The sequence below is a fragment of the Micromys minutus genome, assembly GCF_963924665.1.
Source record: "Micromys minutus genome assembly, chromosome: 19".
Lineage (NCBI taxonomy): Eukaryota > Metazoa > Chordata > Mammalia > Rodentia > Muridae > Micromys > Micromys minutus.
The window spans coordinates 25,140,478-25,164,859 of record NC_137954.1 but is presented as its reverse complement, the minus strand read 5'-3'; the positions used below and the strand labels follow the sequence as shown (position 1 = coordinate 25,164,859).

The 24,382-nt window shown below is 46.6% G+C and overlaps 1 protein-coding gene across 1 annotated transcript in view; it reads left to right on the top strand.

The window, feature by feature from the left end:
• The window catches only part of NHEJ1 (non-homologous end joining factor 1), an 82,478-nt gene extending 73,737 nt beyond the window's left edge, over positions 1-8,741 (top strand). Inside the window, exons 6-8 of the mRNA XM_080933285.1 lie at positions 7,167-7,284; positions 7,825-7,943; positions 8,330-8,741. Of these exons, the coding sequence (XP_080789411.1) occupies positions 7,167-7,284; positions 7,825-7,943; positions 8,330-8,404 (312 nt within the window). The 3' untranslated portion in view covers positions 8,405-8,741. The remainder of the gene's footprint in view (positions 1-7,166; positions 7,285-7,824; positions 7,944-8,329) is intronic.
• The last annotated feature ends 15,641 nt before the right edge of the window (positions 8,742-24,382 follow it).

The following is a 24,382-nucleotide window of genomic DNA, read 5'->3' as shown; positions in this document are numbered from 1 at the left end:
AGCAGATAGAGGAGTCATTTTCTTTTTCCTTCACGACTGGCCGTTATTTGTATAAAACAATGGATCCTACTGTGTCATTTTTCATAATTCCTTTGGGGTATTTTGGTCATATTTAGCTGATATGGGATTGTTATTTATCCAGGTGAACTGCTGTGAAGAATCAGGATGGGACAGTTGGCAGTTGTCATCTGAAGCCTGGGCCTCAGCTCTGTGTTACTGTTCTCTCCGTCTTTTTTATCTTTCCCTCTCATGTGCCAAGCAATTGAGAGATTAATCCCACCCCAAACCATTTGACCATCAGCCCTCTGGGTGGCTGATTGCAGTGCATGTTTTTCTGCTTTCCAAATGCCCTTGTGAATGATGTAGCAGAGCCTTTCCTAGCCCTGTTAGGAAGGAAGCAGGAAATATAAGTAGATATAAAAAAGCATTTCCAGTTGAAACACTGCTAGGCAGTTTGGGCTCTGCTAATACTTTAAAAATTATTTAAAGTGCGTGTGTGTGTGTGTGTGTGTGTGTGTGTGTGTGTGTGTGTGTGTGCGTGTGTGTGTTGCTTTGTATGTTTCACAGAGATAGTTATAACTGAACTTCTTTTGTTTCTGTTCCCTGCCTGCAAAGGTCAGATGGAATGAGGGTAAAGCCTTGGCCTCTTGAGCAGGTTCTGAGAAAATGTCTTACAGCTGGATCTCATGGAGGCATTTCCTCAGCTGAAGCTTTTTTCTCTGATGATTTTAGCTCATGTCAAGTTGACACACGAAATCAGCCAGTACAGATCACCAACACACCTTCAAGCTCATATACCGGGTGTCACATGAGAGGAGTCAGGCACAGGGCAGATGTAACAAAGGACTGATATAGAAATTTAAAATGAAATCCCTAAGTCAAAGGGAGGCTGGGGCTGGATCATAGCTCAGAGGTAGGATGTTTGTCTAGCATAGTGAAGCCCTAGATTTGATCCCCAGCAATGTATGAGGAGGAGAAGAAGAGGAGGAGGAAGAAAAGAAGAAGAAAACAAGCCTGAGCTTCCACAACACCCGATTCATATATTTATTTTGTTTTGAAGGAAGGGGAAGAAGAGCAGGTCAAGAATGTGAAGACCTATTCCACAGAGCTAGTGAGGGAGTTAATAAGAGAACAAAGCAAGTATTGGGGGCGTTTCCTTTCAAAGGGCACACTGGGGCACTGCTGTGTGCCTTAGACTGGCTTCACACATATTATATGTTATGAGGTATCAGGGACTGTTTTGAAATTCTGATCCTTCTTCCACTTCCTTCTTGCCTGGCCCTATTCCTATGCCAACCTAACTCATGGCATGTGCAAAGGATAGCACTTACAGAGAAGCTGGGGTGTGCTCTCGTTAACTTATTTCAACTGGCATCTGATACCCAGGCAATGTTTTATATATATATACACACACATATACACACACACATTCATTCATTGGTTGGTAGATAGATGAGTGATAGATAGTAGGTAGGTAGATTGATAGATAGATAGACAGATAGACAGACAGACAGATAGTAGATAGTAGATAGATAGATAGATAGATAGATAGATAGATAGATAGATAGATGAAATAGTACATAACATTTTTGTCCCATTCTACAATACTTTATTTTATTTCTAAATTATTTTATTTCATGGGCTGGGCTTTTTTCTTTTTTCCCATGACTTTCACTTTCTCTCTCTCTCTCTCTGTGTGTGTGGGGGGGGGGGGGGGAAGGGTGAGGGGAGAGAGGAAGAGAGAGGGAGAGAGAGTGAGGGGGAGAATTTAGCGTGCCACACTTGTGCCATGGCACCCATGTGGGAAGTCAGAGGACAGTGTTGTGGGAGTTGCTTCTTTTCTTCTACCATGTAGGTCCTAGGTAGTGAACTCAGAACATCAGGGGCTTGGAGGCCTTTATCCCACGGAGCTATCTTGCCAACCCCTAAGAGTATGAAATTGGTCTTCTTTTTAGATAGAGTGTAAGCCTCAAGAGGGCAGCACCTGCTCAGTCCTGAGCTCCTTGGTGTTTCTTAGACTTGAGTAGGCTGGTAGAGATGGCCGAAAAGACCGTCTCTCATTTGTGCTGTTCCCGTTTATTTATTTGGCAAACCCTTTTGCAGTTAAGCCCTTGGAGGAGTTTTCTAATGCTGTTTCTTACCTCTAAGAGAAGCTAATTGAGAGAGTCACCTAAGTCCCAGGATGGAGATGGGGGCACTATAGGGAGACAGCAGAGTTTGCCACAGTGCAAGAAGGAGGTGAGAACTTCTTACCTTTAAGGAAATCTCATGTTGGAGGTCTGACCTTGATGGCTATTACAGGGCAAGGGCTTGGAATGATGCTAGCTCTGGGACAAATGCCAGAAGCAAACCCCAAAGAGGTTGCTGGAGGATTCTGGTTAGCTTGCTTCCCCCTGATCTTTATATTCGTTTAATTTGTCCTCAGACAGAAGCACATATCCATAGGGGAGCTGTGTATTTGTATGAGCTTTTCTTAGGACTCTAAAGCTTCCTTTTCTGGAACATTTCAGAAGAAAGAATGAGGGAACAGACTACATACCTCAAGTTGAAAGTGCTCATTGAGTTCTTGCTAACAAATTCTCTGTGATTCTTCAAAGTTCTGCATCTCTGCACTGTGGGTATGAGTTTTGGATTTGATCAAGTGGCAATGAAGGTGGTGAGTTTGGTTGGGTCCTAGAAGCAAAGATGGGCTGCAACAAGGGACCAAAAAAAAAAAAAAAAAAAAAGACATCCTATGAACGTTCTATCATTTCGCTTTTCCTAAAGTCCCTTACATAGTGTAAGCAGGAACCAGAGCCCTAGTGAAAACTGTCTCAGGAGGGTAAACATTTGTTGGCAATGGAAGAATTATACAGTGATTAATGGAGAGTTATATAGTGACTGATGCAAAGATCATACAGAGTCTGCTGGGGGTTGTACAGTGGTGAGGGGATGGTTGTACAGTGGTGAGGGGATGGTTGTACAGTGGTGAGGAGATGGTTGTACAGTGGTGAGGGAATGGTTGTACAGTGGCAATAAAAGGGCTATACAGTGGCTGATGGGGGGTCTACAGTGGTGAGGGGATGGTTGTACAGTGGTGAGGGGATGGTTGTACAGTGGTGAGGGGATGGTTGTATAGTGGTGAGGGGATGGTTGTACAGTGGTGAGGGGATGGTTGTACAGTGGTGAGGAGATGGTTGTTCAGTGGTGAGGGAATGGTTGTACAGTGGCAATAAAAGGGCTATACAGTGGCTGATGGGGGGTCTACAGTGGTGAGGGGATGGTTGTACAGTGGTGAGGGGATGGTTGTACAGTGGTGAGGGGATGGTTGTACAGTGGTGAGGGGATGGTTGTACAGTGGCAATAAGAGGGCTATACAGTGGCTGATGGTGGTCTACAGTGGTGAGGGGCGGCTATACAGCTATACGGTGCTTGTGACTATTGACACCAATGATGAAGAACTAGTAGTGAAGTAAATGTAAGGAAGAGTTCTGAGTCCACATTGCTTCAGATTATTTGGGGGCCAAAGAAGCTTTGGCAAACACTATCAAGTAGAGAAAGTAAGTTATGAAACACAAGGAAATCTCCATGATGTGACCCTAATTCAGAAGGAATTAGGGTTACAATCCAGTGGGTGTGAGTTTTCTCATTGCACTCTGCATGACATAGCCCATGTATTCACACTTTCGTGCCACACATATTCCCATGGTGCTGAGTGGAACTGTGCAAGGCTCACCTGGATGCCACCACTTCTGAAGCTTTTTCAGGGAGCTCACTTGGAGGTCACCCTGTTTTCTCTGGGTTCTTGTCACTGTTGGCTTATAATTCTGTAACAGCAGATCACTTGACACACAGAACAAAAAGTATGCCTGTCACACACATGCAAATGTGAGTTCTCAGAGGTTAGCTTTCACTGATGGCTGGTCAATGTTTCACTCAGATCTGTTCTGAGGAGGGCAGGACTGAGGTGTCCACCCCCAGTACCTCCTCCTATAGTGCCTGCTATCTATAATCCCAGCCCCCCCCCCCCACTCTAGGGGGCGAGGCTTGAATTGTCTCTGGGCTAATCAGATGGACGGTCATGCTGTAGACTCACCTGACTCTTCTTGCCCTGCCGTTCTGGTCAGTGACCCGCTCTATGCTGGTACATGGTGCTCCTGGCTAAGCATACCTACAGCAGGAGACACTATTTACTTTGCTCAGTTCCGACTCCAGCATTCTTGCTTTGATCTCTGTGGCCTGCCCTACCTCAGCCCTGCCATTGTCCTGCTCTGGGAGCTAATGCTGCTCTTTTCCTAGCTCGGGTGGCCATATTCCTCTCTTCCCTGACCATTCTGGGAGCATGTGCAGGGACCCAGTGATGCTGGGGAGCCCTTAAGGGCTCAGGTCTGTTCCTTGCGGCTTCCCCCACATTCATTCAGTTGCTTCCTTTTTATCTGTTCTGTTTTCTTGTCACCTTAGTGATAACAGATAAACTATGATGTAAGGGATTATAGATTGTGAACCTGGTAAGAGCTAGATTTTCATTTGACTAATTCTGCTGTACAGAGAAGCAAATGAATAGTGGTTTTATTTTTATTTCCTAAAGGCAGACTGCTTAGAATTTAACTCTGTTTTTCTGCTTGCTAGTTGAGACTGACTACCTCAACCAAATGTGCACCACTAGTGCCTGCCATGTTCATTCAGTCACCCCCAACGGGCCAGGAGCTATTCTAGGTGACAGAAAAGTGGTAATGAAGGGGGGATGGGTTAATATTTAAAGTACTGAGAGCAGTGCATAAGGTAGGCATTTAGTAAGTGATATTGCTGGTATTTTTCTGAGACTAGACCTGTGAGTGGGATAGTCATTGGTGGGTATGGGGCCAGGCTCTCCGAAAAGGGGAGAATAGAAGAAAGACCAAGGTTAGGTTTCTAGACTTGGATTTAGGTTCAGAGTAACTATGGCTTGAATCCATTTTTACTTCTAATACTTCATTTCAGAGTTAAGAACATGTGCCAGATAAAAAAAATCAAGCCTAGAAAATGTAAAGGGTAGAAGGCAGTGACCCTGGACTGCCTGGACCCTGCCCAGCCTATTATGCAGGCTGCTGTACCTACCCAGTCACCTGTGGGTGACTAGAGAGGGTGTGCGTTTCTTGAGGAAGACACCAAAGGAGAGAATCTTTTGGTCTCCTGCTGCCTGGGCTTGCTGCCCACGTAGTAGAGGGCTATCTTTTGGAAGAGGCGGCCTATGGAGTAGAGAGCTTAACCTGGTAAAGAGAGGTAGGGTAGAGTGCCATGGCCTGCTGTTTATCTTTGGTTTCAGTTCCCTCCTCAGGGAGTGTAGTTGAAGATGGCTGGTATGATAACTCACGGGGATTACTGCTGGAGGCAAAGTTTAGACTCTAGGCTCCCTGATTCATTGTCTGTAGTTTCCAGTGAAAGTCCAAGCCTTATTAAAACATGGGTTATATTGCAATAAAATAAAAGAAAGTCCAAGTCTGAGGTAGTCTTTATGAGGCGAGGCTGGAGGAAGATGAATGTTTATTATCCCCTGTTGGATCAACAGATTCGTCAACCTCTGCCCTACTCCAGGGAGACTAACTGTAATCCTAATGGTCCAGCACCCAGTCCACCACTTCTCACGAGTTCTTTTTCCATCGTTTCTTCACAGTGTGTATGTGTGTATGAAGCCTTGGGTTTGTACCCAGCACTGTAAAGAAAAGAGTCCTTATAGCATAGGAGAGGTGTCCTTGACATAAGATGTGTATGGGCTAAAAATTTTAGGGTTGTTTCTCATGTAAGCTTCTGGCCTGACTACTCACATGGACCTGCTGATTTGGCTGGGAACTATCATTGTTGAAATGCTTAGGGACAGGTGAGGTACTTTCTGGACTTGTTCCAGGACCCTGGAGTGCAGCTGGATTTGCTTCACCACACCCTCGGCACATGTTTTATTGTATTCGCTTCAGTCTTCAGCCATTCTTTCATCTCAGTTCAGCTGAGAAGAGAACTGGGCGAAGCGTGTTCCTGTGAGTGTGAGCTCACCATTCATCCTATCGCAGGGAACTGGGCAAAGCGTGTTCCTGTGAGTGTGAGCTCACCATTCATCCTATCGCAGGGAACTGGGCGAAGCGTGTTGCTGTGATATGCACTGCTCAGCACATCAAAAAGCTAATATATTGAGAGCAGTCCCTCAGCTTTTATTCCATCATCATCTCCTTAAGGAATCGTTCAACTCTTTTCTAATCACTCCCTCCCAGGAAACTGTAATTCCACAGCTATAGCAAAAGTCGGTTTCTGGAGCCTCTAAGATGGCTCAGTAGATAAAGGTGCTGGCTGCAAAGTCTTACGGCCCGAGTTCCACCCTCAGGACCTATGTGATAGGAGGAAAGAACCACCTCTCACAGTGTGTCTGCTGACTGCTGCATATGTGTTTGCATACATGCATGCATAAATAAATGCAAAAAATAGCATCTGTGTGCTATATGTGTCTTTATGTTATTGTTCTTTAAAGAGGAACTTTTCTCACCCCTCAAAAACCTTACGGCCTTGGGAGAAGTATCACCTCCACTGATGAGCATGTGGAGCCCAGTAAAACACAGCTGGCTGACAGTCCAGTGTGTCAGCTGGCGATGGGTCTCCAAGATCTGCTGACTCTGACTAGCATCATGTCATAACGTTTTTCTTCTTTCTTACTCTGTTGTTCTGTCCCTTTTCCCATTCCGGATTTCATTTATTTCTTTCTCATTCTTCTGTGGAAGTTCAGGAGTAAACTTAGTTAGGTTGGCAAACCACACAGCCTAGAGACACTTAGGGCAGATAATCTCTTTTGTGTATGGTGGGGCTCCTGGGGACTGAATGTTAGGTGCTAGGCAAGTGCTCTATGAAGGAACTGTCAACCCAGGAAGACAGTGTCCTAAAACAGCCCTGGAAGAGGTCATCTCTTAGGAAGAAAGAGGTCAGAGACATGTTGGATATTCACAGGAAGCAGAAGCAGAGTGAGAGGTCGAGTTGCTTTTCAGAGGAAAGCGTGCAGGGAGCTCTGGGCTGGCAGTGGCAGCAGGCTTTCAATTGGAAGCCCTGTGTTAGATCAAACTTCCTCGTACAGATTTGTTTGGGGTTGATGGCAATTCTGTCAGTGGGATATCAGCCGTCTTTTCTCTACATCTCCAGGCAGATCAATAACAGTATCCCCTTTCCTCTAGAAATTGCCAGAGGCCTGTGCTGTTGGTGATGGAAGGTCGTTTGCCACGAATCTGCAGAGTCTGTATGTGGCAGTCACAAAACAGCAGGTCCAAGCAAGGCAGAAGCATAAAGGCTCTGGTGAGTGTCCCAGTAACAGCTGTGTCTGCTTGGGGTGGTCTGCTTAGAGCTTAGGTCTGTGCTATCTGATTAGCAGTTCTAACCATATAATCTATCTACATTTCAATTAATAAAAACTAAATAAATTTAAAAATTAATTTCCTGTGTACTTTAGCCACATATCAAGTACTCAGTAGCCATGTGGCCAGTGCAGTGACAGAACACTTGTCTCACCCAGAATATTCTCATAGCTAGCACTGGCCCAGGTGCTCATGATAGCAAGAGAGCTAGAAGGAAAATTAATCTCCTGACTGAGGGAATCAGGAGATGTTTAGAGATTTGACTACCTCTTGTGAGTCAAGGAAACTGGACCTACGTGCTGAAGTTGGGTTGGGAATTTTCATAGGAACAGAGTTTGCTCAGTGTCAGCTAAAAGCTGGCTCCTTCAATCTGTTAATATATTAATAGCAAACTCTGCCCTTCGTCCGCCGAATGCTTGGTGGATGCTTCTCTTCTGAGAGTGGGCATCTCTCTGCCTTCTGTTGATCTCTCTGATTTCAGGAGAGACTCAGACATCAAGCAGCACTTCCCCTCAAGGAACTGATAACCAGCTTCAGAACCAGCCAGAAGAGTCGGTCTCTCACGCTCCAACCCTGTCAGAGTCTGAATATGAGCCTATGGTGAGTCACACATGGGCAGTTTCCTGGGCGGCCATCTGAGCACTGCAGATAAGTTGGCACCTGTAACCTCAGAGCCATGGTCTCTGCAGTTGCTGCCTAGTTGACACAGTCTTGATAGTATGAGAGAGATTGTGAGCCGATTCTAAATCGCAGAGCATCTTGCTTGCCCATAGCCTTCCTTGCTGTCTCCTGCCACTCGGCTGAATGATGAACCCTTTTTACCTTATTCTACTTCCAGTGATGGCCTGTGAGGGACATGCCCACTTAGACTCTCACAGCACTGCCTAGAATCAAAACGTATGTCAGATACTTTAAGAAAGCTTCAACCAACCAGGAGCCAAGAGGTCTGTTTCAAAACAGAGTAACTGAGCTTCCTTTCCCTCTAGGCTGCTCCAGGCCCTATGCATAGACCTCAGCTGGTAAAGTCCAAGAGGAAGAAGCCCAGGGGACTCTTCAGTTAGCTCACCATGTCTCAGCCACAAAGAAGAGAACACCACCACTTCCTAGCATCACCCGGAAAGGAGCTTACATGGCAGAGCATCCCTCAGAGGCCTGAGCTTGTATTGATGGGCCACGTGAATGGGGACTTCACCAGTGGAAGCCTGACTCCAACTCATTGAATATTCCGGATATGAGCAACGCCAGCTCCTTGTTTGGTAGCGATCTTTCTCTCGAACTAGCACCAAGTGGCAAACTTTGATACATGAAGCAGGTTTGCAAAGAGGCCCGTGCCCAGAGCACCTGGCTGCCCTTCACAGGAGTCTCTTACCAGTGCCACCTGACCCTCAGAAAACTGTCCCTCCCTCAACACAGAATAAAAGATGCTCACACTCCTCAACCATTGAGGTTACCTGTTTGTGGTCTCAGGACTCCAAAAGTCCCCTAGAACAGAACTGGGTTTCCCCTTGTCCTGTTGGGTCATGTCTGAGCTATCAGCTCCATCCTATAGACCCTTTATCAGCTTCTCTCATGAGGCCTGAGGTCAGTCACAGTTAGAAACCTTGATCTCAGGAACTCTCTCCATGGTGGCACAAGACAGATTACATTTCTGTCAAACTTGGGTATGCTTTTTTTGTCTCCTTCCAAAGCGTAGAGAATAGGCTAAACCATAATGTCAGGACAAATTACAAATGACTTCAAGTAATAGGGCTAAAGTCAGGTCCCATGAATGGGAGAAAAAGAAATTTGACATTTGTGTGTGTGTGTGTGTGTATGGACACACATGTGTGTGTCTATGGCTGTGTCCCTGTATGTCTGTCTTTCTACACATACCCACACATACCACCACCACTCTGGCTCAAGACAGTAGCCCAAGACACTCTGTGTAGCCCCAGCTGGCCTGGAACTCACTATGTAGACCAAGCTAGCCTATGAACTGAGAGATCTGCCTCCCAAGTACTGGAACTAAAGACGCGCACTGGCTTAAACTATGTACAGGAGGATGGCCTTGAATTTCTTGTCCTTCTGCCTACATCTAAGTGTTAGGGTTATAAGCATGTGTACTACCACACATGGTTTATACAGTGCTGGAGATCAGTCGAGAGCTTCCTGCATGCTAGGCAAGCACTCTACCAACTAGGCTATACCCACTCCTAATTTTGACTTTCTCTTTCTTCACTTTAGATAATGAAGTAATGATGCTAGGGAGCAGGAACTGACCCCAGAAGAACCCTAGAACAGAAATGGCATCTTACAGTGTCTAGTAGGAAAAAGTATTAAGGCTAGGATGCCCCAAGAAGATTGCTATGAGTTCGAGGCCAGCCTGGGCTACAGAGTAAGATAGTGTCTGAAAAGGAGAGATGGTTGTGTGAGACAAGCAGAATCCAAAAATCACTCCTGGGCACCTCGGCTTGTCTGCACAGCCCCTGACCTTCTATGCCATGCCTTCCTGCACAGTAAGTCCACCTGAAACCTGACCTTGATAGTGGAATGTGAACTCAGAGAGTTGCTGGGAACAAATGGTAGAGGCAGAGGCAGAGGCAGAAGGTACTTTGGTGTGTTTGCTTTGGAGGGCTTCTCCATCCGTGTCTCTTCCTTCTCTCTGAGACTGATGTCTCTGCCCGGTGTTAGTCCACAGAGACAGGACCGGACCGTACAAACTATGCTAAAGTACTAATTATTGCAACAGTTTGAACAACAGTATTAAGCTGGGCGGTGGTGCTGCACACCCTTAATCCCAGCACTCGGGAGGCAGAGCCATAGAGAACTCTTGAGTTTGAGGTCAGCCCTGTGTACAGAGCTAGTTCCAGAACAACCAGGGCTACACAGAGAAACCCTGTCTCAAAAAAAAAAAAAAAAAAAAAAAAAAAAAAAAAAAAAAAAAAAAAGCCACAGTAATAAATGGCTAGCTTTCTTTGAGCAGTTTGTGTACCAAGTAGTCTGCCCAGATGATTGTCTCACAGCATCATCTAGAGATGGCATCAGTAGCCCACCAAGAGACCTAGTCGTGAAATGATTGACTTGTTAAAACTCATGGAGCTAATGAGTGACAGCCCAGTTTGTCACATCACAGCTTATTAGATACTTACTTGACTGAAAATATTTCCAGGAAGATTTTTCATCTTCCTGCAGTCTTCCCCAGTCTACGCCTCTATCCTGGACCCTGCCTTCAGGCGGGATGGCTCTCCTCCATGCAGGCTCTCCAGGGCAGGAGCCCCCGAGGATGCTGGGACTTTCTGCTGGCCACACATTCTGCTACGTTCTTTGCTTTACCTTCGGGCAGGGCTGCAGCACCTCAGGGTGTGCCCTGTGGTAGACACTCTTACCACAGTGAAGCTCTGTGTCCTACCCTGGCTAATCCTTCTGCCCAAATGGCAGCCTCAAGCAAGCATTCTTAATTATGACTCCCCTAAAATTACAAGGAAAGTTCTCCAAATAACGTTGTTCGTCTTCTCATGAGATTGTGGGACTCTGTCAAAAGAGTATGCCTAGTCACCTTTCAGTCCACTGCTCCTGTGTTCCCAAAGGCTGCTCTTGCCTTGGGGGTATTGCTCAAATTGGTCGTTAAGGAAACATTACTGCCAGAAGCCCTGGCTCAGGCATCACTGAAACCCTTACCCCTGAGCTAGGGTGGTGTTTGAGAATCATTCATCCCAGGGCAACTCCAGGGAAATCCCGCTTTGACAAATTGGCCAAGCCAGGCTCAATTCCAGCCCTGCCCCCTGGCTTGGGCCCCTCCCTGAGGCTCCCAGCCTGGCCCAACCCCCACTCCCCATGCACATAAAAGGGTCGAATTCTCGTGGCTGCTCCATAAATTTTATTCCGTAAATATTAGTTTTCCCTGTGTTTAATAAAGCAGTGGCCCACCTCCCCGCCTACCCGCCCGCTCCCCGGGGCCGGGGCTGGGGCCAGGGCTGGCTGGTGGGAGAAGGGACTCTTTCAATTGCTTTGGAGTATTTTTAGAAAAAAAAATAATATAAGGTGGTTTACACGAGCAAGCCAGCAAGCCAGGAGCAGGGTTTGGGACCTCGAGGAAGTTCCTGCAACTGGACCTAAAAAGTAGAGAAACAGCGCCACCTAGGTCGCGAGGCCTACTTGGCCTTGCTGGCTGATTTCCCCCATGCTGTCGGCTAGGGACCAGCCAGCTAGTGCAGGTCACTCCTTGCTGAAGGGAAAGTCCTCTCTGTACTCCAGCTGGATAGTACTCCCTTACCTGGTGCCTTATGGGATTTCCCAGCGGCCCTTCTAAGCAGAGACCAATTTGGGTTCTGGAAAAACCCCACCAGGGCCACGCCTTTCTCTTGACACCAGGGTCTAGCCTCTAGATTCAGGAGTGTTTCCAAGGGATAGTGATGTATCCATGAAGGAAGAAGCCACCTCATCTCCATCTTCCCTGGAAAGGATAGTAATGTAACTGAAGGAAGAAGCCACCTCATCTCCATCTTCCCTGGAATTCCTAGAGCCCAAGGCAAAGAGAGAGGTCTGCACTTCTGTATTCCGGACTGGCAGGGTACAGCCTGGCTAGACCAAGATCTTTGCGGGACGGCTGGCAAGGCTCATCCCAGGGCACCGGGGACACTCCTTGTTCATTTAAGCCTCCCTTAGCTTCCAATCCTTTATTGCCACTACAGGTGGGTCTCGGGAGTCCCTGTTTATGCTGCAGAGATGGTACAGATGGAAGGGATAAAGAATTGCACCTCTGCTATCTGGCTGTTGGAGGGGCAGTTTCATCTCTTCACTCTGTCTTTTATTTTCTCCTACTCACAAAACTAAAAAGATTTGCTCCACAGAATTTAAGGGAACCCTAACTCCTCTAATGACTTGCGACCTGCCGTGAGCCAACCTCTGCTAACCCCATCACTACTCATTAATGACCCCTATGCTAACAGACACATTTCTCATGTGCTTTGGTTTTCTATCTTCATATGAGAGTTTCTCAGTATCTGGAAATGTCACCGTGATGATGTTATGGTGCTAAAAGCACAACTATGCTAACAGTCTTTTAAGCAATCAAAATGTATTTTTCTAGGTTCTTCTCTGAGTAATTAGTCTTTTGTAATAGTCATTGGGGTGGGAGGAGCCTGTCTGAACAGAGTAAATCACATAGTGTGAGGAAGCCACCCACCACAGTTACTCATCTGGAAGCTAAAACAGGTCATACTAGGCCTTCAATACAGGAGAAACCTCAGGCAAAGGAGGAAGTTGCTTTTTTGGGGGTGGTACCTAGTTGCTGACCCCAAAGATACTATATGATACTCAAGATCAAGGTTGTTTGTTGGGTTTGGCACCTTCCTGGGTTCACTTTCCTGGGCCTCAGAAGACCCTCTCTTGAGGGAATAAGAGGATTGGGTTAAGGCACCTTGTGTGTGTGAGGGATGGGGACCCCAGGGAATCCCTGTTAGAGAAATTCCAGCCCCCATCTTCTTTTTCATCTCAGAACCCTTTAAGGGAGCACTTTCCTCACGGATACTTTATGGCAGTCCTTTGTATGTCTTCCCACTTCTGTGTTTCCACCTCTCTACTCTGGCCCATGGGATGTCATTAGATGGTACCAAAAAGTACTATACCAAATGCTTACTCTGATTCCTGGATGGTAAGTCACGCGCACTCTGCTTTTCTCTCTGGATCCCAATAGATCTTTGGTTGCTTCCCACACCCCTGGACCCCTGTAAGAGAGTGCTGGCCTCTGGGTACCCAACTCTTCATGGACTTCTGAGAATCAGAACCCGGAAGAGGCATTGAATGAACTCCAGGGTGTGGGGAGCACACAGCCATTGACTCACCTGGGAAGACTGTGCCAGGATTACTTGTCCTGCTGGGCCAAGGGCCAGTAGTTAGGGAGCATGCAATACACTCTACCTCCTTGAGCTTCGAGGCCCCAAAACAATGGCAGAGCTGGAACTTGGGAGTGGGACTTGGGGGCTTCTGGGAGTCTCTTCTAAAATCTGGTTGTTATATTTACTTTTTTATATAGGCAGCTGGAAGGGAAAGCCCATCCCAGCTCAGCATTGTTGTCTAACATGGTTAATCAGATCCTATAATCCTGCTGTGGAAATATTGGGCCTCACTCAAAACAATAGAGACCAAGAATATTGTGGTTAAATTTCAACCAACTGCCTCCCTGGCCTGTTTGCCTAACCCCTACCTCCCTCTCTCGGGCCAGAGTCCTCCCAGCTTTATGGACCCCTGATAGGATCAACAGCCTGGTCAGAAATCGGTGACAGGAGAGGGGAGAATGGGGTAGGGGAGAGACAGTCCTCTTGACTGCTGTTCCATCCGTCCTTCCCTCCCTCCCCAGGCCTTGAATAGGGAGCAGGGGTGATAAGAAAGGTCAAGAGCAAGTGCTGCTTGGTATCATGGTGGGAAAGAAATTCCGTATTCAAGACCTTGTCAGAAAAGACTTCTGATATTACTGTTGTCATCTGATGCCCCCAGGGCCCTGAGCAGTGCCAGGGGGTCTTGCATCACTCTTGGGAGGGATGGGAAGATACTGGTTGGGAAGGCAGAGTGCTAATGTCCCAACAGAACAGCAACCTTAGCAGACTGAAGGTCTGCTGAGGTGACGCTCATGGTGGTGGTTAGCTCCATTGTGTTGCTAACTTTGATAACTGTGAACTAAATGTAACAAGACGACTTAAGTAATTATAATATCAAGCCAACGGAATAAATTAAAATAAAAAAAGAAGTGTGTGTTTTGAGTGAAAAGATAAGAAGCAGTGACTGGGTTATGTATGACCTGTGCAACAAGAGACAGAGCAAGCTGCCTCTGCAGACTCCAAGCCTCCTTGGGTTTACACTTGGCTGTCATATGCCCCAGATGTACAGGCCACAGGCTGCAGTCACACTGCTCCTGGAGGTGTCACCAGTCAGTGACGTGAGTTACAGTGAGGCCCCAGTTCCAGCACTGTGGACTATTGAACGGTCAAAGTATACATGCATTTTTAGGATTTGAAGAATGGAAATAGCAGGCCTGTGCCAAGTGAAACTGTATTAATCTGTTCTTGTAGGGCGGGGCAGTACAACAGTGAAGAAGTCTTGAAACTATTTTTTTCCTAAGGGTGTTGGGTGATGGGTGTCAGGATTCCTGAGGAAAACTCTCCAGAGTCATTGTAAAGCAGACACTACTTGGTGGGAGCTGAGCTTCCCACCAGAAAGAGGTCTGGAGAGCAAGCAGTTTCTGGAAGTAAGCATCTAAGACATGCATATGCTTTTGGGTGTGAGCCCCCAAAATAAGTTAATGGTGGTCAACAGCTGGGACTGAAGCAGGCACAGGCACCTTGATGATCTAAATGAAATGGAAGCACATTCACATTCAAGTGGTTGAGATGCTAAGTGGAAATTCTTCAGTGGGAGAAAGATCCCCACGGAAGCTCTAGACAGCGGGCCATGCCATTGACCAGAGAGCAGGAGCTGAGAAGCCAGAACGGCTGTTTAGATCTCATGGCGCCCATGGACTTGAATTGCACATGGAAAAGACCAATGGGGAGAACAGTTCAGATTACTACAGAAGCCTTGAAGGGGCTGGCACAAGTCTGTTGGCAAAGTGCTGGGATCAGATAGAAACCAGGAATTACTGAACAGGTATTAACTCACATCATGTACATAATGAGCATCCCCACCAACTAGTGTGATGTTACCCCTGTGTGGCCACATAGGCACACACCTTGTTTCCAACAACCCTTCAGAGGCCCAGAACAGACATTTAAAGAATGGGCTTTATTTACCAAGGTTATTCAAGTGTATGAAATAGAGTTCCCTCTACTCGTTTCAAAATCTTGTAACTCTTATTCTGTACTTATTCTGAACTATGTTGTGTTTATCTGCATTTACATATTAGTACCTTTAAAGGGTAGATTATCTTTCTTCACTTTGAACTTAATAAAAAAAAAATGGAAATCACTTTCATGGACTGGAGGCATAGCTCAGTGGTACAGAACCTACTACCTAGCATGCTCAAGGCCCTAGGCATGCTGGTGGAAAAAAAAATGTGTAAAGTGGAATCTTTAACAATAAAATTGATTTTTTAAAAGGAAGATAAAAACAAAAACAAAGAAAGAAAAGAAGAAAAAAAAACACCTGGGCAGTAATGTCTCATGCCTTTATTCCCAGTACTCGGGAAGCAGAGGCAGCCAGACCTCTGAGTTTGAGGTCAGCGTGATCTGCAGAGTAAGTTCCAAGACAGCTAGCATTACACAGAGAAACTCTGTCTTGAAAAACCTAAATGAATAATTAATGAATTAATCAATCAATTAATTGATTAATAGGAAGAGGGGCTGAAGGAGTGACTGGTGGATAGGGTGGTTTCAGAACACTTGCTGCTCTTTCAGAGAGGATCAGGGTTCAGTTCCCACTACCCACATGATGGCTACCTAGCCACTCCTAGCCCTAGTTCCAGGGAATGTACATCCTCTCCTGAACTCCACGAGCACCAGGTACACATATGGTACACATCCATATGTACATACAAGCAAGACACCCATACACATAAAATAAATTAGGTCTAAAAACAACACATTTTAGAAGGAGGACAAACAGCAGCAGGAGCCAGAAAGGAAACCACCTGCTCAGGAAGTAGAAAGTCGGGCTCACTCCCTGGGCTGATCTGTCTTATCTTTCTCAATCACAGGGCTCTATTTGCTCTGTCAGGGCCTTGTCAGGATTCTCAGGGCCCACTCCAGGTGACTCTGTCTACTTAGACCGCTCCTTCCCCAGGTCTGCGGGCGTCAGACCTCTGATTCTTTTAGATCTTTGCAGAATGTCCCTTCCCAGTGAGGTCTGTGCTCGCCAGTTTTCCCGCTGCCCTCCCCTGCCCTACAAACAGCCCTACAAGAGGGCTGATCCACAAGTCCTTGCCTTGTCCATGTGCTTTATTCACTGTCCTCCCTAAGTTCTAACACAACGAATATTTTACTCAATTCGTGTTTGTTTTTAATTGTTGCCCCCCAATTCTTCCCACTAGAATAAAGTTTCATGAGAGCCAGAATCTAGGTTTAAAAAAAATTTTGTCCCTGCTCAGTGGGTGATTTGTACAGATCACCAGGCTTGGAGACCTAAGTTTGTTCTCTGGGACCCTCGTGGTAGAACACAAACACTCAGGCACACATAGTGCTAACACTCAACGTGCATATACACACTAATTTTTATCTTCTCATATCCCAGCGACCAAGATTTATACATTAAGTAAATGTCTTTTCATTGAGTTAATAAATGAAAAAGATTCACATGCATTCCCATTTTTATATCATCAGGATCTAAGCAATATAATTTGTCTGGGGGGCAACCTGATATAGTGGGGGCTAAATATCTTTTATCAGCTGTCACCATTGTGGAGTGAGTTCTGGTTTGTATAACTAAGACTGTCAGGAAGTAGAAAGAAGTAAGTATGATCCTTCTTGCTTTTGTTACTCCAGGTCAACAGTTCTCAACCTGTGCCCTTGACCCTTGTGTGGGCTGGGCAAACCTTTCACGGGGGTCACCTAAGACCTTCGGAAAACACAGATGTTTACATTATGACTCATAACAGTAGCAAAATTAGTTATGAAGTAGCAAAGAAAATAAGTTTATGGTCGAGGGAAGTGTATTAAAGGGTTCCAGTGTCGGGAAGGTTGAAAACCACTGCACTGGGTCTTCAGCATCCTTTGGGTGCTATCTGCTAGGAGGGGCAGAGTGAGTGGAATGGAAAAGTACAATCCAACATAAAAAGCTGACAGGCATGGAAGATCGTTGCTCTAGTGTGGGATGGTGTCCATGGTTGGACATTCACCGAACCAGTGTTTTCCAAGATTTTCTCCCAAGCAAATAATTCCAAATAGAGCCACCAGGGCACAAATAAAGCCCACTAGTAAACACACCATCATCCTGTACAGAAACACATTTTAAATCAGTTCTTCAAGAGCTGGAGAGATGCCTCGGTGGAGAGAGCCCTTGCTGGTCTCGCAAAGGATATGAGTTTGGGTCTCAGCACCCACACCAGGCAGACAGCAACTGCCTTTAACTCTCATTCCAGGGGATGTGATGCCTTCTTCTGGCTTCCATAGCCTTCTGCACACATGTGAAATATAAATATTTTTTTAAAGTTAGAATACAAAGTAATAGATTTCATTATGACATTTTCAAATATTCATAACATTTTAAAATTCTTTCTTGGTTAGTCTTGTCCACTGCCCCCACCTTCCCATCTCTTTCTGGTCCCTTTCATCCCCCAAATAGTTTATGTATCTCCCATGCACCTTCAAACCCCTGCTTTCACATCACATGCATTTCCCCCTCCTCCTCCATTTATTTTATATTTGTGATACTGGATATTGAACCTCAGGCTTGCACATTCTGCACTCTACTGTGAGCTTTTATCAGGCTCTCTTTCCCTTTTTCTTTTGAGATGGGGTATCATTGTGTTGTCCGAGATGACCGTGACTCTTTTCCTGCCTCAGTTTTCTAAGGAGGTAGGGTTGAAGGCCTGTGGCCCAAGAAACACATTTGTATGACGGTATATCTACAAATGTCGATCTATAGGATGGCTTTCCCACCATCTTTATCTCTGACTTGAGGGGTAAACACTCTGTGACTAATTCTGCCTTTCCTTGCTGGTTCAAAGCCATCAAAGCAAAGCCTTAAATGCCCGAATCTCTCTGAAGTGCCTTGTAATGAGCTTATTGTTTGGCCAAAGGTACCTTGACATTCTCATTTCTAATCAATAGCTAGCTTTCAAAGCATTGTTAGATTTGAGTGGCTCTAATTGGGTCTCTAAATGTGTTCTGAACGAATCTGAGGGATGAAAGAGAAGCATACTTCTCCCAGGTAGGACAAATGTACTGGGAGTCGCTAACCTCTTCCCAACCCCCAACCCTCCCCCCAAAAATCAAAATAGGAGTCAAAATGACCTCAAACAGTTATGAAATAGGAGTATGAGGGCTTAAAAGCCTAAGGTAACAACTCTTGAAAGGAAAAAAACAGTTCTCTAAATTACACACACACACACAAAAATAACTGACTTGAATAAAGGTCAGCAACCTAGCATGCTTGGCTTTAGAGTCACTCACCAAGGAAGCATGCCATTGTCAAGGCACAGGGACACGGGACTACATTCCGGCTCCTACTCCCTCACGTGCAGGGTCGGAGCCACACTTGTGCCTTTTGTAACTGGTTTCCTCATCTATACAGTGGGCGAGGTGCCAGCTTTCCTCAGGGTTTCACGAAGGTGTCTGTGCCTAGGTTATGTCCCTTGACTCTTCACTGTTGGGCTATCGTGTTTGTCCCACACCCGTGAGTGGCCTTTTCGTTCACTGCACTCTTCCTTTGCTCTCAAAACTGATCTTGCGCAGGTTTCTAGCCCCGAGCTAATTGTTTTTTGATTCCATATCTAGATGAATTTGTCACCTCTGTTAACATATCTGGTTTATAATGCACTTCCCCATGCTAGTTTATGAACAGCATTTGTGGCTTCATAATTGCCTTTGATTGTAATGACTAGAAAATAGTACGTTCCCTGGGGGAGAAACTACAGCTTCTGTCTTGCCAGTTGCCTTCTCTTTCCCTCCGTGCCTCTTGTACTATGGTGTCCAGGTAGAGGTTCTCTGACAGAAAGATGCAGGCCCTGGGGATGGGGAGGTGGATAAGAGGATAAAGTACAAGTGTGAAGATCTGAGTTTGAATCTGTAGAATCCACATGCAGTTGCTCATGGCGGCAGTCTGGGTTGGTGCTCCGCCAGGAGATGAGAGGTGAAAACAGGAGAATTTCTGAAATAGCTGGCCTGCTGTGCCCCCACCCTCACATATGAACACATACACATGCTTGCATACGTGTACATATTACACACACACAACTAATTTGTTGGTGGTGGTGGTGGTGGGTTTTTCTGAGACAACATGTCTCTGTGTGGCCCTGGCTATCCTGGTCCTGTAGACCAGGCTGGCTTCAAACTCAAGAGATCTATCTGTTTCTGCTTCTTGAGCAGTGGGGTAAAGGTATGCACCACCACTAACTGGTTAACAGAACTGATTTTTTTTTTTTAAAGAAAGTTGCAGAACCTACTAATGGCTACTGCTGTCAGGTCACACACATGCAGCTTCTTCAACTCTGCCCAGTAGAGAGATTTTACAAGTCAGAGGAGTGCAGCCATTTCTAGTGAATGCAGAAGAAGGTGAAAGCAACTTACAACACAGCAACCGAAAAGGGTAGCCCTGACTCTTCATGTTTTTCAACCATCTCAACAACTCTATGAGGTAGGAGTTGTTTTTGGTTTTGGTTTTGATTTTTTTTTTTTTTTTTTTGAAATAGGCTCAAGCTTTGTCACTAGCCCGGAATTCCTGAAACTCTTGCCTCAGCTCCCCGAGCGCTGGCGTTCCAGGCAGGCAGCACCACACCCGGTATTATTCTCACTTTATGAATGAGAAGACTGAAATTCTGAAAGGTCATGTGAGCAGAAGTTACAATGTCCTGCTCCCTTCAGGTCTAGTGCTGTTCCTGCCGGGGTAAAGCCGGTGTGCCCCAAGCCACTGAAGGGCATTTGACTAACTATTCCTGGAACCTCTCTGGTTGTGGCCCAACGCCACTGGGGTTAGAGCTGAATTAATCTGGTCAAATGGTATAACTGTGAGGGGGGGGGAAGGGTATTTTAGCAGTATGGATTCTATGTAGTTCTAATGTATATGATAGTATATAGTGTACATATATAATATCCATTATATACCATAAATATACTGCATTTCTACTACAATATTAAAATAAGATTTACTAAAATGGCTGTTTACCAACAGATGTTTAAATTATTGGGTCCTATGGTGTATTTTTAAATCATTTTAAAAAACATTTTTCGTTGTTGCTGGTTGTTTATTTGGCTGTTTGTTTCATTTTGTTTTGTTTGAGACAAGGTCTTTTTACACAGCCCTGGCTGACCTGGATTCATTGTGTAGACCAAGCTAGCCTGAACACATAGAGATCTGCCTGCCTCTGACTCCTGAGTGCTGGGATTAAAGGTGTGTATTACCATACTGGGCCTTAAGACCATTTTTATTAAATTTAAAGAGAGGAGAGAAGACACACACACATACAGAGAGAGACAGAGACAGAGACAGTGAGACAGAGACAGAGATAGTGAGACAGAAAGAGACAGAGAAACAGAGACAGAGACAGTAACAGAGAGACAGAAACAGAGAGAAATGGGGAGAGAGAAAAAGAGGGATGTGTCTATGTGGACAGAGGACAACTTATGGGAATCTGTCTCTACTCACCATGTGGGTCCAGGGACTCAAACTCAGGCTTGGCAGCAAGTGCCTTTACCTGCTGTTGAGCTGTCTTGTCAGCTCTTCCATACCATCACAACCCATTTTCCAGACCTTTGCTCTCATAGCCAAGAAAATATATAGTATTTCTAAAGCAATAGCCTTTTGTTTTTCAAGATAACTGAGCCTTACCAACAAGCCTGGGCTGAACTGTGCCCTGATGAGGCAGCCACTGATGCTGGCTTCTGAGTATAAGGAAGGTATTCCAGACCATTAGTGCCTTCAGAATGGCACATTGCACATCTCTCCTTATAATGCTAGTAGCTTGGTGGTAATCAGAAAAAGCATTAGGTTTTTTTGATATTATGCAGGGACTGGCTTAGTTCAGAAGCCATCCAACATCTGAGTGGCTAAGAACACCAGCAGCTATTAAAAGCAGTTATTTAAAGTATTATTATTATTATTATTATTATTATTATTATTATTATTATTATTATTATTATTATTTGTGTATGTGTTTTTTCCTTCACATGTGGCTATGCACCAGATGTATGCAGTACCCATAGAAGTCAGAAGAGGGTGTTGGATACTCTGGGACCAGAGTCAGTTCTGAGCTGTGGGTGCTGAAACTCATGTGGATGCTGGAACTTAAACCTAGGTCCTCTGCAATAGCGCAAGTGCTCTACTTTGCTGAGCCATCTCCAATGATCTAAGTTCTTAAAACCCTGACTTGAAGTGCTCCAGTTGTAGGGTATAATAGTGTGTGGCTATAATTTCAAAGTAGAAGAGACAGAGTTGCCAGTTCAAGGCCAGGCGAGATCTTGTCTCCAAATAAACAAATGGAGTTCCAGGTGACTTCTAGAGAGCCTAGAAAACCCCACCACTTTTCGCCCCTAAGTACTGGGGATTGAACCCAAGGCTTTGTGATTTTCCACAAGCATCCCAGCATGCTTTTCTTGGATGAGAGGGGAGCAGGTAGATATGATCATATGCCACGGTATACGTTCTTGAAACTTTTAAAGAATACCATTTTTAAAGGACTATTTTGGGGTTCTAATGCCTGGCCATCGATTTGCTTTGCCCTGTCTCCTCTTTCAAACTGCGATTCTTCTCCTTTTGAATGTGAGTCTCTAAGGATCAGACACATGTCAAATAAGAGCTGCGTGGGCAGTGGAGCTGCCGCTGGGCATCGAGTGTGGCTCTGCAGAGCGCCTCCTGATTGGGGGTTGGGTTCCTCTAAGACTCAAACCTTCTGGGCCAGGCTGATCACTGGGATCAGGGATGCAGGGATTGAGGATGTGTGATGTGCGTACGTCAAGACACTCACTGTGGAGGTTTGCCTGTTGCAAACCTTCTATTTGGAACAGGAGCTTTATCTAATTAGCAAACTCTCCACCAATACTTCTCTGTTCCTCTGAGCATAAGATTGCTGCTGGTGGTGACAGTGATTGTGTGTGTGTGTGTGTGTGTGTGTGTGTGTGTGTTGTATGTGTGTGTGTGTGTGTGTGTGTTCATGAGCATGCACACACACATGCATGAGCACACTGAGAATTGAACCCAGGCCCTGACATGTGCTATGTACCTGTTTATGTCTGAGATAGATGCTTAGCCCCATGCCCAGCAATTATTTCTCTCATTTTTTCCACCAAGTTCTACAGCTCCAAGCTTTGAAAACTAACCCTAAGATTAGTTTATATGTTAGGCTACATCTAAAATTTGAGCCCAAAGAATTTGGAGTTTTGTTTGGTGGAATATCCCTGTGTTCCTAGCCCTTGAGAGGCAGAAGCAGACATGGGTTCAAGACCTAGAGAGCTGCAGGCCATCTAGGACTACATAGTGAGACTTGGTCTAAGAGGTGAAGGTGAGGGGCTGGAGAATGCTTATACTCTGAAGATATCCTTTTCTCAGGACAGTGGTGTTTGAGATCTTGAGCAAGGGAGTAGTGGCATCTTGTAAGTGCTTGTAAACCCTGCATGTGGGAAGCAGTTAGGAAGATCAATAGTTCAAGGTCATCCTCAACTCTGTGGCAAGGGATTAGCCGACCTGAGGACCTGTTTCAAATACATGAACAAAACAAACGACCTAAACTTCAAATACAGATCATCAGCAAGATGGATCTCCTTTGGTAGAGGAAGGTAGGCAAGTGTGTGTGTGTGTGTGTGTGTGTGTGTGTGTGTGTGTGTTCCCTGTAATTCCAGCATTCCCGGAAGTGGAAGTAAGAGAATCCAGAGCTAAAGGCTAGCCTGGACTCCATCTGTAAAGAAAGGACGGGGTGAGGTGAGGAAGGAAGCTTGAGCTTTCAGTTCTAACTTTATTGAACTTGTGGAACCGTCACAAAATGGCACACAATTTGACATTGTGGTGGTAATCTGTGCCCGTTAACACACTTGCCTCTTGTTTGGGCAGTATCGATTATAATTCATCCTGCCTTCCTGAATGTTCTATTAAAGCGCACAATCCTCATTTGCTTCCATGGCAGCCTTTGTGGAATCCATGGCTTCTAAGACTTATGAAGTGAACCCAGGAGCGAATGGTTCCAGTACAGACTGTCTGCAGGTGGTTTGGGATCCTTTGGGCTTTCTCTTCTTTTCTTTTCTTTCTTTCTCTTTGGTACTCTTCCATCTCTGTAGACGTCTCCGCTTTAGCTGCTCTTCTATCTTGGCCTTTCCCTTTTCACCTTCATCTCCCTTGTTTGTTTTAACAGTGTTCCCAGCCTTATTTGACCCTTGACAAGGCTACATTGCCTCCACTCCCATCCCCGGTTCTGTGCTCGGCAGGTATAGGGTCCCAGAGCTGTGCACCAGGTCAATACAGAACCCTAAGCTGAGAAAAGGAGTGTAGCCAGGGCCAGGGTGGGGCACTAGGTTATGAATGACCTCCAGCTTTTGGGTTTGCTTCTCCGCAGGGGACACCGTAGGCGGTTGTGCGGTCCGGCCACTGCTCCCTCCCCCACCCCCCGCTCTTGCGTCTGGCTGCGACGTGGGTTGCGGTCTCCGTGGGGGTGGCATCTCCTGTCCAGGAGGTTTGCGCCTGGTGGGGCTCCCTGGAGCCACGAGGAGCTGGAAGACAAGGCCAGGGTGGGGTGAGGCTGGGCTGGAGGACAATCGCAGGCAGCGCAGGGGGCGCAAAGGGCAGCGGGCGGGTGGACGCGCGGCTGAGGAGCGCGCGGGACAGGGCTGGCTAGCCTTGGGGCCGCCCGCCTGAGGGGGAGGAGGCTGTGCCGCCCTTGCTGCAGGTTCGCTGTCGAGCGCGCAGGAGGCAGGGACATGGATAGGGTGCGGTCTGCGCGGGTCCCGAGCCCGGATCTCTTCCATTTCCCCTCTCACTCGACCCCGGGCTGCGCCGCAGACGGCAGCAGCTCCCGCTCTGCCCGAGCCGCCTGACCGCCGGGCCGGGGTGCTAACCGCGGGTCTCTCCAGTCCGCCGGCCCGGCCAGCCCAGCCCAGCCCGCCGGCCCGCAGCCCCGCCGCCCGCCGCCCCCCGCCGTCGCCGCGTTGCCAAAACAAACGGGCCGGCCTATTTATTGGCGGCCGGCGAGCCGGGCAGCTCAGAGTCGAGGCGCCGAGGGGGACAGCACGCCGCCACCAGCCAGGGCCCCGGGCCCCCGCCCCGCACCTGAGACCCGCCGGCCTTGAGCCGCGTCGCGCTGCCCATGGCGCCCCCGCCTGGAGTCCCCAAGAGCCACCCAGACGCCTGAGTCCCCGAAGCTGTCCCAGCCACGCGCCCACCCATCAGCCTACCAGGCGCCCTCACCCGCCGCTCTCCCGGGCTACCCGGCC